The sequence below is a fragment of the Coffea eugenioides genome, chromosome 4 (genome assembly GCF_003713205.1).
Source record: "Coffea eugenioides isolate CCC68of chromosome 4, Ceug_1.0, whole genome shotgun sequence".
NCBI classification, from domain to species: Eukaryota; Viridiplantae; Streptophyta; class Magnoliopsida; order Gentianales; family Rubiaceae; genus Coffea; species Coffea eugenioides.
The window spans coordinates 34,974,291-34,988,678 of NC_040038.1; the positions used below are offsets into that span (position 1 = coordinate 34,974,291).

A 14,388-nucleotide genomic window follows, 5' to 3' on the forward strand; every position below is an offset into this window, starting at 1 on the left:
TCTGTCGGGCCATTTTTGACCCTGAAAATGTGAGAACTGAGTGTCGATGTCTTCATAAGAAATGTAGGTCTATATCTTAGCTTCGAAACTCTATAAAATTTGCCTCAATCTGATAAGCGTAGCTCCAGTTATGATCAAAACACCATATGGTGGCAAAGCTGCCTTTCTCGTTGCCTTTCTTTTGTTTCCCGAATGCATTTTTGTGATAATGCTAGCCGTGAGAATCAACTTTTAAGCAGCATTTCATCTAATTTCCAACTTTGTAAGCTTTCATAGATGATAGCTAAGGCTACTTTGTAGCTTAATGAATATGAGTTGCCTATCTAGTAAGAGCATGAGATTGAGAGGAAGGAGTGGAGGGAATAATGAGTGCTGGACCGTGTACATTGCTAGAAAAATTAGTGGTGAATTTATATGAAACATCTCATAGCATTTTGACACTAACTATATGAACAATTTTGAGAACTTAAGACTAGAAAACTAATAAATTTAACAAGACGTAAACCATAGGCAATCTAGTATTTGATTTAACTTAAAAAGGAAGGAATGAAAGGTCTATTTATTCTAACCTTAAAATATTGAGTAGAAAATAGTTTAATCCTAGTCCAAACATTTTACAAAGCTATAAACCTGAAAATATATATATCTTTCTTGATTTGAAACGAAAAGTTAATAAGTTCAAGAGAAAATGTGGGATAGGTTGTTGGATTTGTTATATCTTGTTTTATAAGCCAAACTTGACTTTAGTGGTTTAAATTATAAAGTAACAAATAATAAGTGATAATATATAAATTGTATATTATTTTAGAACTTAGAAAACTAGTGTAAAGAAATAACATTTAAGTTACAAACGACTTAAAGTTAATTAGTTAAAACGGGGAGCAATGGAGTGTTCCTAAACTTTAATCTCGGAATCTTAAGTGAAAAATAGTCTACCCTTAATTTAAACATTTTATAAATTATAAACTTGAAAAATAAGTATATTCCTTGGTTTAAATGATAAAGTCAATAAGTTGAAATGACATATAGAATAAATATAGAATATATTATATTGTATATTTTAAAGTCAAATTTGATTTTAATAACGTCAATAATAGGACAATAAAGTACCTTAAAGATAGTTATTTCTAAAATTCACCTTATTAAAGGTTAATGTTAAGTTCAATTGATTTAAAAAGTTGTAATTAATGAATATTGAATTGAGAAAGATATATTCCTGATGTAAATATTATACAAGGATACAAACTTGGGAAATTGTATAATTCTTAGTTCAAACTAATAAAGTTAATAAATTTTGAAATAAAAGGTAAAATAAATATTAAATACTATACTTTGTATTTTAAAGTCAAACTTGACTTTAATAGATCAAATAATAGGATAATAAATAATAAGTGAATATCTACAAATTATATATTCACTTTGGAATTATGAACTTGTCTCAGGAAGTAACTGTGAGCCAGGAAACGAACCCGTGGCTCGAGAATAATTTATTTGGGTATTTGGTGATTGTTTTTTGAATTTATGTGTTTAACTGTTTATGTTTACTTAAGTGAAATTATCTGATAAATGTACTTATTATGAAATATTGCTAAGTGATTCATTGTAAAGTGTATTTCAATTGTCCCTCGCCTTCTAAGTCGAGAGTGTACTTTATCGCACTCGGTTTAGTTGAGTTTGAAGGTCGATAATTGACTGAACGTTACTGTAAGTTCGCATGAATGTAAGCCGTATGTGTGCCTAACCGCATCGGCTGAACTGGGCCCCAAAACCCTCTGTTCAACGGACTATTCGAGCCAGCAATGGACTTGGTTGGGTAGGACGGTAGATTTGGGTAAATGTTTCGGTATACTCGAGTATTACCATGAGATTGGGAGATTATTGAATTGATTATTGAATGTAGGGGATTGTTTATTGTTTTGGAGGACATAACGAGGTGAATTGGCGGAATGTACAATGATATTGAAATGAATGTACAATGACAGTGAAATGAGTGTCTCTTGACACTGAAATGAATGCTCAATGACATTGAAGTGACTCTAATGCGAGCACCGTATCCTTTTAAAAAGTAATTGTTTAGTGAAGTGTTTTCCCCAATTGCTTAATGAAAGTGATTGTACAGTGAAATGTGCACTACTTGCTTAATTGTACTGATTTAAGTGTTTATTAAATGTTACTTGCTCGGCAAACCTCACTGAGCATTAGCTCAGCCCTTTTACCTTTGTTTTCCTTACAGGAGTTGGAGATCAGGGATCGAACGAGGGAACTTAGGGATTTATCGTGAAGACTTTAGCATTGTGATTAGTATCTTAATAAGGTAGGAATTTTGAATTGATTGAGGTATTGTAAAAGAATGTGAACAGTTGGTTTTGGTTTATCAAAATGTTATCTCTGGAGTTAATGTATGGTTAATGGAAATTATCAAAAAGTAATCTCTAAAGTTAATGTGAAATCAATGAGTCCCAGCGAGAGCCAGGCAAACGATCCGTTAACTTTTAGGGCACACCCTATAAGGAAGTGGGGTCGTCACAATAATATCTTTATAAAATAGCCAATAGACAAATAATGAAGATGAAGTGTGACGACCCCACCTCTCCCAAGAGCGTACCCTAAGGTATCAACGAGCCGCTGCCTAACTCTCGCCAGGACTCGATAGCAAACCATAGAATCAAACCCCAATATCCAACCTTACCACAAAATACGCTAAATACAACTAATACATATAGTTGTCTGCCAATGCAACTTAAAATACAAAAGAAAGAGTTTAAACTTATAATTCCCATGCAAAACAAAATAGTACTCTAATCACTTAATCTAACTAAAAACAAAAGCTAAGTGCTAAATCTCCAAATCACGAACCAACCCTGCTAAGGAAAACAAAAGGAAAGGCATGAGCTTGCGTCCACTGAGGTCTAAGGAAGACATGCAAATTAAGAAAGCAATTAATCACATATTTAAGCCAACAAGAAACATAAACGAGAGATTTCATATAAGCACATCGTTAAAATCAATATAACAATCGTGCAGGATACTGAGCACTGGCCAACACTTGATCAATCAATAATTCAAGTAGTTGACACTCCGTCAACTTTCATGTTCATGTAGAATCACCATTTCACACCGCTCCGTCCACCTTTCACCCCCTTACCGAGCCCGCACGCCAATAAAATTTAAAAAATTGGTATTACTCAAGTATACCCAGGACGGGATGGATTCAACACATATACATTACCGAAGGTTTGCTAACCAAGTTGACCAAACCCTTACCGGCTCAACCTCGAATAACTAGCCATTGGGTTTTGGGGCCCTCACATATCAATAATATCATATCAAGTTCACTTATAGAAATAACAATTCAGTAGGGTCGAATGCGATAAAATACACACTCGCCCGTTCATAAACAAGTTCAAAAGAATGACAATTCATTGTCATATCATTCTCAAGCTCATTAACATATCAAGCATTTATATAGTGCTACCATGCACTTAGAACACTCACCAAATAGCACTTAAGCATCTATAGAAAGATCTCCTGCACGCTCAGATTGTAACTTTGGCAAACAATTACAACATATAAGTGAACCCTTAGTGTTCATCAAATCAACTCACTTAAGTACGAAAACTTTGTTTTCAAATTAGTTGACTTTAGTGTTCTGGACAGTTCAACCCGTTTAGACTTTAAAATCGACAATTCAAGTGAAAATACTACTTTCCAATAGGGCAAAAGTAATTCAAAAGTTCAAATAAGACTTTCCACTTTTACAAGTTTTTTAGCAGGCAAATTATAGCAAAAGTTCACTTTTCAATTACTTTCATTCGTAGCTTTTGTCCCAAGATCATCTTGTAAACAAGAATCACAGTTTAATAGGATTTCTTGAACTAAATCAACCAAAATTTGATGAAAACAAGGATCCAAAGTCAAATTAATCCATAAAATTGTCAACCACTAAACTTTTGGAGGAAATCTTACTTTTCCCCCTTTTTAACTTCAAATTTTGGATCCAAAATCATTATACATACCAAGATCAAGTTCCAATAGAACCTTTCGAGCTAAAATCCATCCAAAACAGTTTTTTAAAATAACAAAATTAATGTTGGAGTTTTAGCTCACAATTTCAGCAAATCTTAGGCCATTTTCTAGCTTTTTACAACCTTACTTATTCCAACAAGATAACCCACAAAACCACCTCATTTTCCTACAAATTTTTGAACATACTTTAACAAACATACATAGAATCAAGTAGCAGCAATTCTCCTAAAAAAATTTCAGCTCAAGTGTACAAATAAGCATCAAATTCAAGGAAGGTAAAGCTGAAAATTTTGCCCATGATAATTGGCCATCTAAACCAAAAATTTCAGCATACATACTCTTCAATTTTCACCAACAATAACCATAAATCACACTCAAATCCTCAAGGGTTTCATCAATCATTAACCCTAAGATATCAAGAGACAAGAATCCACCATAAATCACACTCAAATGCTCAAGGGTTTCATCAATCATTAACCCTACGATATCAAGAGACAAGATTCCACCAATTTCTAACCAAATATACCAAGATTTAAGTGAACCAAGATCATTAATACATCTAATACTAAACTTCCATAAAACTTTCAAATCCACCATAGGTTTTCCATAAATAGCATAAATCCACCAAGATCTAGTCCAAAATTGCTTGAAAAATAAAAGAATGAAATAGATTAGCCACTTACCTCTTCAAACCTTCAAACCCTAGCAAGATCTACCTAAAATGATGGCAAGATCAAATCCTAAGAGCCTCTTTCCCTCAAGATCTTCCAAAATTTCTAGTAGATTGATGAAAGGGTAGCTTGGATTTTCAAGAATCTCAAAAAAAATTTGAAGTCTCTCACTCTCTCTTCCTCTCTCTATGTTTGGCCAGCCAAGGGAGAAAGAATGAAGGCTTTTAGTTGTTTTTGGAGTTAAAATACAAGCCACAAGAAAGGTTATCAAGTCAACTTTGAATAGTGATCGAATAGTGTCCACCACTTAAGCTTTCTTACTATCAACCCTTAGCTTTTCTAACCTTATTTTTAACTCTCAAAATCTTTCTTAACTTCACTAATATTTCAACTTATTTTCTTCTAGGGTTTTGGCCAAATTCATTAATAAGTCACGAAATCAATAATTTTCAAGAAATTAATCGCTTGAAAATTAAAATATGCAAGTAAGAGAAACTCATTTAACAATTAACAAGTAAATCACTAAATAAATGCAAACTTTATAAAAATATAATTTAAATAAAAAATGCAAATAGTTGGGAGGTGAGAAAATAATTTTCTAGGTCATCACATCCTCTCCCCCTTAAAAGAATTTCGTTCTTGAAATTCTCACCTGGCTTAGCGAACAAATCTGGATAGTTCTTCCGTATTTCCTCCTCCATCTCCTAGGTTGCTTCTTCTACTTCATAATTTCTCTACAGAACTTTTACTAAAGAGATTTTCTTCCTTCTTAACTCCTTCACTTCCTGATCCAAAAGTTATACTGGTTGTTCCTTATAAGTCAATGACTCATCAATCTCTAAGTCCTCAGGTTGGAGTACATGAGTCGGATCTGGGTGATACTTCTTAAGGAGGGAGACATGGAAAACATCATGGATTCTTGAAAGATTTAAAGGCAACTCCAAGCAATATGCTATGCTTCCCACTCATTATAAAATCTTAAGCAGTCCCACATACCTCGGCTTGAGTTTCTTTCCTTTTCCTGTCATGATACTAGTTTTCAATGGTGTAATCTTAAGAAAAACCCTATCCCCGACTTCAAATTCTAAGTCTTTTCTTCGATTATCTGCATAGCTTTTCTGCTGACTCTGAGCTGTTTGAATCCTTTGACGTATAATTTTTACCTTCTTATAAGCATCTTCAATTCACGGTAATGTTGTTGGATCCACCATTTTTCTTTCCCCTGCTTCTTCCCAATAAATTGGGGAACGGCATTTTCTCCCATAAAGAGCCTCATCTGAAGCCATTTGGATAGTTGAGTGATAGCTATTATTATAGGCAAACTCTACCAATGTTAGGTATTGCCCCAACTTTCTCCAAAATCCAAAACGCAAGTCCTCAACATATCCTCCAAGGTCTGAATAGTCCTTTCCGATTGCCCATCAATCTGAGGGTGGTAAGTGGTGCTAAAATTCAATTTAGTTCCCAAAATTTCTTGTACTTTTTGCTAGAACCGAGACACAAATCTGGGATTTTTGTCTGACACTATACTTACTAGCACCCCATGTAACCTCATAATCTCATCTAAGTAGAGTTTATCTAATTTTTCCAAAGGATACTTCATGTTAATGGGCAAGAAATGAGCAGTCTTAGTTAAACGATCGACTATCACCCAAATTGCATCAAAACCCTTTTTAGTCCTTGGTAATCCCGACACGAAATCCATGGTAATGTGTTCCCATTTCCACTCAGATATTTCTAACGGCTGTAGTAATCCTGAGAATTTTTGGTGTTCTACTTTCACTTGCTGACAAATAAGATAGGTCTAGACAAATCGTGCTATTTTCCTTTTCATATTATCCCACCAATACAATTGCTTCAAGTCTCTGTATATTTTATTACACTTAAGATGTATTGAATACTTTGAGCGGTGAATTTCTTCTAAAATTTTTCTTTTTATTCCATTATCCTTTGGCACCACTATTCGATTTATAAACCTTAAAACTTCATCGGATCCCAAGCAAAATTCTGGAAGTTCTCCTCTTTGCACTTTCTCACTCCACTTATAAACCATGGGGTCTCCTTTTTGAGCTTCCTTAATGCGTTCCAACAAAGTAGACCTCACCACTATGTTCCCACAAATCACCTTTTGATACTCAATTTTAGGATTCCACTCACTAATCCTTTCTAACAATTGTCATTCGCTAATCATAAGCTCGGCTATCTGAACTTTTCGACTTAGTGCATCAGTTACTACATTAGTCTTTGTGACAGCCCTACCTCACCCTAAGGCGAACCAAAGGGTTCGGCGGACCACCTGCCCAACTCTCGCCGAGAGTCAATCGAATCTCAATCAAATCCGAAATAAAACCGCAAGATCAAACGAAATAACAATCCAAAACTTAAAGCGAAACTTATATTCATTTCCATCTCAAAAGGGAGTACAAATATCGAATATATAAAGGTTCTCAATTCGTCATACATCCAACCCGTGCCAAGCACTAGGGCGAGAACCATTACCAACAAAAAAAAAAACTAGACTAGGCTAACCTACACTGGGCTCTCGTTCTTGCTCGCATCCCCCTGTTAAGGAAAACAAAACTAAATGGGTGAGCTAAAAGCTCAGTGAGGTTTCGAACACATAGGCAAACAATAAATCGAATGCATTCACTACATAACACCAATAATTCAAGATACATGTACAACATAAAGCGATAAACACATTCATTAAAAGGATACGGGCTCACAGGGAGCCATTCATTCGTTCGTTCATTCGTTCTCCTGTCATTTTTCCTTATTCCTCCAATCATTTGAAAATGTATTTTTGTAAGTAAAACCATCGTTCATTCATTCATTTCGTTCACCCCCTTCCTGGACGTTGGCCAGGCTCCACCAGAATTCAAGGTAATACTTGAGTATACCAAATTCACCCAGGGTCACCATATCGCTCGACCGAGTCCGCTTCTGGTTCGAGTCGATCGGTAACGAAGAGCAGGGCCCAGTTCAGCCAAAAGGCTTACATACATGCGCATATAATCGTTCAATCATTGAAAATTTCACAATCATTTAGGTCGAGTGCGATAAAGTACACACTCGCCTAGAAAACTATTTTTGGCAATCATTAAGAGCAATTAACACATTACCAAACAATAACAACAAGCCATGAAGTCAAGGAAAATATAGCAACAAGGAACACTCACCTATTTAAGCAAAATAACGTCCAAAGTTTCCTTCCAGATACACCATCAATCACCAAGGTATCCTAATATAATCAAACGAACACATTATACTTCAACCATCAAAGATGTAAGTGAGTCAAAGAAAAGTCGAATACGTACTAGTACAAAGTATAAATATGGTTTTGGTAGTGAAAGGAGTACATTGAAACCAAAGGACATAAGTAAAATATTTGTAAACTTAGACTCACTTGTAAAACTTTAAAATCGCTATTTGAGTCGAAGTGGCAAAGAAAACATAAATACCCTAGATGGTTGGCGTGATATTCGCTCTCAAGCCTTACTCAAGTCGCAAGTATATCGACCTAGTTCTCGAGCGTAAATTTGGGCAGCACGCCCTTTGTATTTACCTATTTTCCAACCATTTATGGCTTCATTCTTTTCCTCAATTAAACCCAAAGTCATATACAAAATCATCTCATTTCAATAGCCATTCCATAGGCTCCAATTCATACAAGTACAAAATCAAGCTAGGAGCATGTGCGGAAATGAAGGTTGAGTAAAGAAACAAAAGACAGATTTGACGTTGTTTTGCGTAACGGACACAACCGAAGCTACGCTTATCGGATTGGGGTGAAATTTATACTGTTTTGAAGCTAAGACAAAGGCCTATAACTTTGATGAAGACCACTCAGTCCAGTTTGTAGTTTATCTAAGTCAAAATCTCAAATAACAGAACCAGCATCTCACATTCGGGCTTGTTGACCGTCTTATGCGTAAACGACAATAACTCAGGTTACTGAAGTCCAAACGAGGCGATTCTAGAGGCGTTGGAAAGCTAAGACATAGCACTACAACTTTCATTTTTTTCTAAATGCTAGTTCAGTACGTATCAAGGTGAAAAAATGTGATCAAATTGGTGCACTGTCAAAACTGTTCACTGACTTTAATTCTATGGCAGTCAGGGTATTTCCGTCTTTTCACAGGCTATGTTGCTCCGATTGAGATGAAATTTTTCAAGCAAATATAAAACATCATTCTCTACAACTTTCATGTTTTGTGATAAGGCTATTTTGGCCTCTAACATAGTGAAATAGAACCAGGCAGAAGCAGGGCGGGTTATCATCCAAGCTGGAATTTATGCTTACAAATCAGAAATTTCTTTAGGCCGAGTAAACTAACATCTAAACACTAGCTATTTCACATATCAAAGCTATCAAACCATAACTAATCATTAATCTTCATATTAGGGCAAAAAATTCACCAAGAAACTGAAATTTTCATAAACCTACTTCAACCCATATAATTCTCTCACAAAATTACTAATTCAACAACTATAACCACAAATTGCCCATTAATTGAAGTAAAGAAGGAGTTTCTTGACAATTTACCTTATCTCCCTAAGAAATATAGTAGCTTAGGCTTTGTCCTCTAAAAATAACTCCACAAACACCTTGGAAACTACTTGGAAAGTAAGTTTTATGGGGTAGTTTGCAAGTTAATCGGTTGAAACTCAAGATTTGGGTAAGAAATTAAAGTGAAAGATGAAGATTTTCTCTCTCTTTTGCTCTCCAAATTTCGGCTAGCTCTAGGAGGAAATGAAGATGATCTTAGTCAAATTTTGGGTTTAGTAAAGGTGGAGGAAAAATAGTCAAAGTCCAACACCAACCAAAACGCGACACTTGGCACCTTTTGTTTTCAAACTTATCCTCTTGTCTCTCCAACACTAATCCATTTGGTAACCTCTAATTATCTCTAAGCACCTAGTAAATAATAACACTTAGCACCAACCTCACTTAGTCACCAAAATTATATCACACGAGCGGGTCCCACATCTATAACGCACGTCAAACTAACGTACACTAACTCATACTAGGAAAATAATTTTAAAACTGTACTTACCTATAAAGTACATAGAAATTTTAATATTTTAAAGGACAGTATAAAATATAGGCAAGGAAATAAAATATTGCTTAGAAAATGTGAAAATTTTCGAGTTCTCACAGTCTTTCCCGAGTGATAATTAATGGTGCAATCATAATCTTCCAAAAATTTCATCCACCGACGTCGCCTCAAATTCAACTCTTTTTGAGAGAACAAATATTTAATACTTTTATGGTCTATATACACCTCAAAGGTCACCCCATATAAGTAATGTCTCCAGTTCTTGAGGGCGAAAATCACCGCGGCCAACTCCAAATCATGAGTCGGATAATTCTGTTCGTGGGATTTCAATTTTCTAGAGGCATAAACTATTACTTTTCCTTTTTGCATCAATACAACTCCTAACCCTTCTTTCGATACATCAGTATACACTATGAAACCATCTTTTTCACTTGGCAAAGTCAAAATCGGTGCACTAGTTAACTGCTTCTTCAATTCATGAAAACTTGCCTCACACTTGACACTCCAAATAAACTTGATATTTTTCTTGGTTAACTCAACTAGAGGTGGCAATACAGATAAATGGTTCATAATTGGTTTTGACTTAATGGATGGTGGATGAAATTTATCCAATCCATTTAGATCCATTTAATAAATGGATTTAAATGGATGGATCTAAATGGATTAAATAAAAACCAATTATCCATTTATAATCCATTTAAATATTATTTACTCATTGGAGCAATCAGTATCTCTGACTGAAACGATATATACATACATGGTAAAACACAAAACAGCCTTGAGGGTGGGAAGGTTTGTGCCTTGATTTGTATAATTATGGGAGGCTGCCCATTTTTCTGCTAGACCCTCTCCTTCAAGCTTTCGATCCACATCCGACATCTTAGGCCGGTGGGCGGGGAGGTATTGAGTGCAAAGTAGAGCAACTTGGAGCATCTCACCCACCTCAATCCGGTCACAGTTGATCCCCAATTCTCTATCCACCAAAACTTCAATTTTATTTGGTTTTTAAGTAAATGGATATATATGGTTTCTATGGATAATCCATATAAATCCATTTAATTTAATGGTTTTACTTTGGTCAACCATTTAAAACCAATACTATAAATGGATAATCCAAATCCATTTAATTATGGATTATATGGATGGATAAATGGATTTCAATCCAAATTGCCACCTCTAACTCAAACAATGGCCTAGCAATCTTGGAAAAATCGGAGATAAATCGAAGTTAATAACCTGCTAAACCCAAGAAACTACGAACCTCAATGGGATTTTCTAGTTGTTTCCACTTAGATACCGCATTAACCTTCGTTGGGTCCACAGTTATCCCATCCTTAGAAATTACATGCCCAAGAAAGGATATCTTATCCAACCAAAACTCGCACTTGCTAAACCTAGCATACAACTGATGGTCACTTAGGGTTTACAATACTATCCTCAAATGGCATTCATGGTCTTTCTTTGTTTTCGAGTATACCAAAATATCTTCGATAAAGATCACTACAAACTGATCCAGATAAGGCTTAAAAATTCGATGCATTAGATCCATAAAAGCCGATAGGGCATTAGTCAATCCAAAAGGCATCACTAAAAGTTTGAAATGCCCGTATCTAGAATTAAAAGCAGTCTTGGGTACATTCTCTTCTTTAATCCTTAATTAATAGTACCCTTGTCTAAAATCCAACTTAGAAAACACCACAACTCCTTGTAATTGATCAAATAATTCATCTATGTGAGGCAAATGATACTTGTTCTTAATAGTAATATCATTCAACCCTCGCTAATCGATGCACAGTCTCAAACTTCCATATTTCTTCTTAACAAATAAAACTGGAGCTCCGTAAGGTGAATCACTCTCGCGTATAAATCCTCGCTCCAGTAAATCTTGTAATTGCAACTTCAATTCTTTCAACTTAGCTGGTGCCATCCTATAAGGAGTTTTAGAAATAGACGCAGTCCCAAGCAGCAAGTCGATCTTAAACTCCACGTCTCTCTCAAGTGGTAACGAGATCAACTCCTTAGGAAAAACGTCGAAAAAATCTTTCACTATTGGTACATCTTCCAACTTCACTTGTTCCCCTGGGTATTAATTAAGAAAGTTAAGTACCATCGATCTCATTTACTTAGCAATTTCCTAGTTCGAATTCCTGAAATAAGAGCTGACGAGAGTAATATTCCTCTCACATCTAGCCTTAGTGTTGCTTCCCCCGTGATGCACAATTCCACAACTTTCATCTTACAATCCAATCAAACATGATATTGAACTAGCCAATCCATCCTCAAAATGACGTCATATGCCTTAATTGATAAACTCATTAAGTTAGCTAACAACTTACACTCTCCAACCCAAATCTCGCAATTTCTATACACCAAGTTAGAGGTTAAATATTGATTCTCCGTGGGTGTTCTAACTTCCAAATCATAAAGCAATTCAACAGGCTTTACATCTACCCCACTCATAAAATCAAGTTTCACTAATGAATGAGTTGCACCAGAATCTATTAAAACCTTAGCTAAGTGATGGAACACATGGATCATACCTTCTATAACCTCAGTTGAGTCAGGGATTTGTTGATGATCCAAAGTATAAACCCTAGCCGGCACTTTAGGTTTACCCCCTTCTGAACTTGTTGGCTTAGAAGTAGGCTTATCCGATCGTTGAGTGTTGCTTCCTTCTGAAGACATGAGCGGACAACTAGAAATCTGATGGTCGGCATTTCCGCAACGTAAACATTTTTTTCCTTTCCTCCAGCAATTGCTCTCAACATGATCCAACTTTCCATAATACCCACAGGGTGCATGGGAGGTTACTCCTTGACCTCCTTGTGAGGTATTCTTTGACTGGATTGGACCACTTTGGCCTCTTCTCGCTGGAGTCACTCTAGGTGGCTCTAACATTCTAACTCCACCAGCCCCTCTGCCGCCCTTAGGAGGCAGCATGCTCTTGCTGGTTTACCCTAATGTGCCAGTCGGCACATTTTTTTCTCGTTTGAAAGGTTTTGACTTGAAACCTTGCACTCTCGACCCTCTGAGACTTTTCTAATGCCTCGACAAATGTATCAATCTGAACTACTGCTAAAGCCTCCTGGATCTCCACATTTAACCCTTGTACAAATCTCCTCACCCTTTTTCGTTCAGTCATGACTAACTCTAGAGCAAATTTTGAAAGCCTAGTGAATTGAGTCTCATACTCTGCCACACTTAAATTGCCTTGCTGAAGTCTTACAAAGTCATCCTCTCTTTTCTCTTGAATCAAAGGAGGAAAGTACTTCTCGTTAAATTCTCTCACTAAATTTGCCCAAGTCCAAGGGGTCTGATTTCTCTCCCACTTAATTCTCACAACATTCCACCAAGATCGAGCTGCTCTCTCAAATTGGAAAACGGCAAAGGTCACTTGCCGCTCTTCAGTGTAATTTAGGGCAGCAAAGATATCGATCAACCTTTCAAGCCAACTTTTAACTATCTCAGGATCAGGTCCTCCCAAGAACTTAGGTGGAAAAAATTTTTGGAATCGTTCTAAACATCTATCTACTCCTCCCTCAAAACCCCCAGGTTGAATCACAGGTTCTTGATCCTGCCTATCCACTATCCTCTTCAAGAGGTCAGTCATTTGATTGATAGTCGTAACCACTTGGTCATTTACTTCAGCTCTTGGCCCCCGATTTTGATCAACTGTTGATTCTTGGTCACCCCTTTACTCTTGGGGTTGTTTACATCCCCGACCTCAACCTCGACCATCCATGATTTTAATGTAAGTCTAAACATGCAAAAATAAAATTTAACAACATGCACAAGCTATCACACCAATTAAAAGTAAAATAAATATTTCATTCATGATAACAAGTTATAGACATGTACATCAGACCAAAAGAGTTCATAAAATTTTTCAAATTAGGGGAGATGGGCCAGAATACACAAAATACAGCATCCCAAGCTTCATCAAAAGCACAAATATCAAAAGAAACCCTATCTATCAACTATCCCCTATGCACAAAAGAAAGGACTTTCGACATGCTCTATCCTAGTCCATAACAGAGCCAGTAGACTCGCTCTCATGAGTAGAACTAGCTGCATCTCCCACTCTAGGGGCTCCACCGCTCTGGCATCCTACAGGTGCAATAGTGTCGATCACCCCATGGAGTAGCGCCCCACACTCATCGATGATACCCCCAACTCGGTCCCTAACCTCTCTAACCACCCTAGTAAGGCGGCTATTAACTGCCTGCAGCTGCTCTCTAAAAGCATTCGTCCTCTCTTACTCCAGCAATATGTCCTCCCGGAACTCCTGAATCCTATCAGCCTGCATCCTCATGATGCCTCTCATCCTCTGAATCTCAGTCTGAGCCCTATAGTTGGCTCCAGCTAACCTCCTCCTCTCATCATCTACGGTTAGGACCACTCGGTCAGGATACGAGTAGGTCCTCCAACAATCACAAGGTCGAATCCGATGTCCAGATCCCCAACGCCAGAGAGGTCCCCCAGGTCCCTCTCGATAAGTGATGACTCGATGTGATCTCGCTAGATCCTCATTACCATTGTTACCTCTTAGACTTACCTACCAAATTTGAACCCTAACACTTAAAAGTCAATACTTAAACAATTCCTAACTTAACAAGTCATTCTAGCACTCC

General features: G+C 36.5%; 1 protein-coding gene across 1 annotated transcript; it reads right to left on the reverse strand.

The window, feature by feature from the left end:
- Positions 1 to 12,683: 12,683 nt before the first annotated feature.
- LOC113769273 lies at positions 12,684 to 13,367 on the reverse strand. Its single transcript, XM_027313736.1, has one exon. It carries the CDS (start codon positions 13,365 to 13,367, stop codon positions 12,684 to 12,686), a length of 684 nt encoding a protein of 227 aa, XP_027169537.1.
- Positions 13,368 to 14,388: the final 1,021 nt, after the last annotated feature.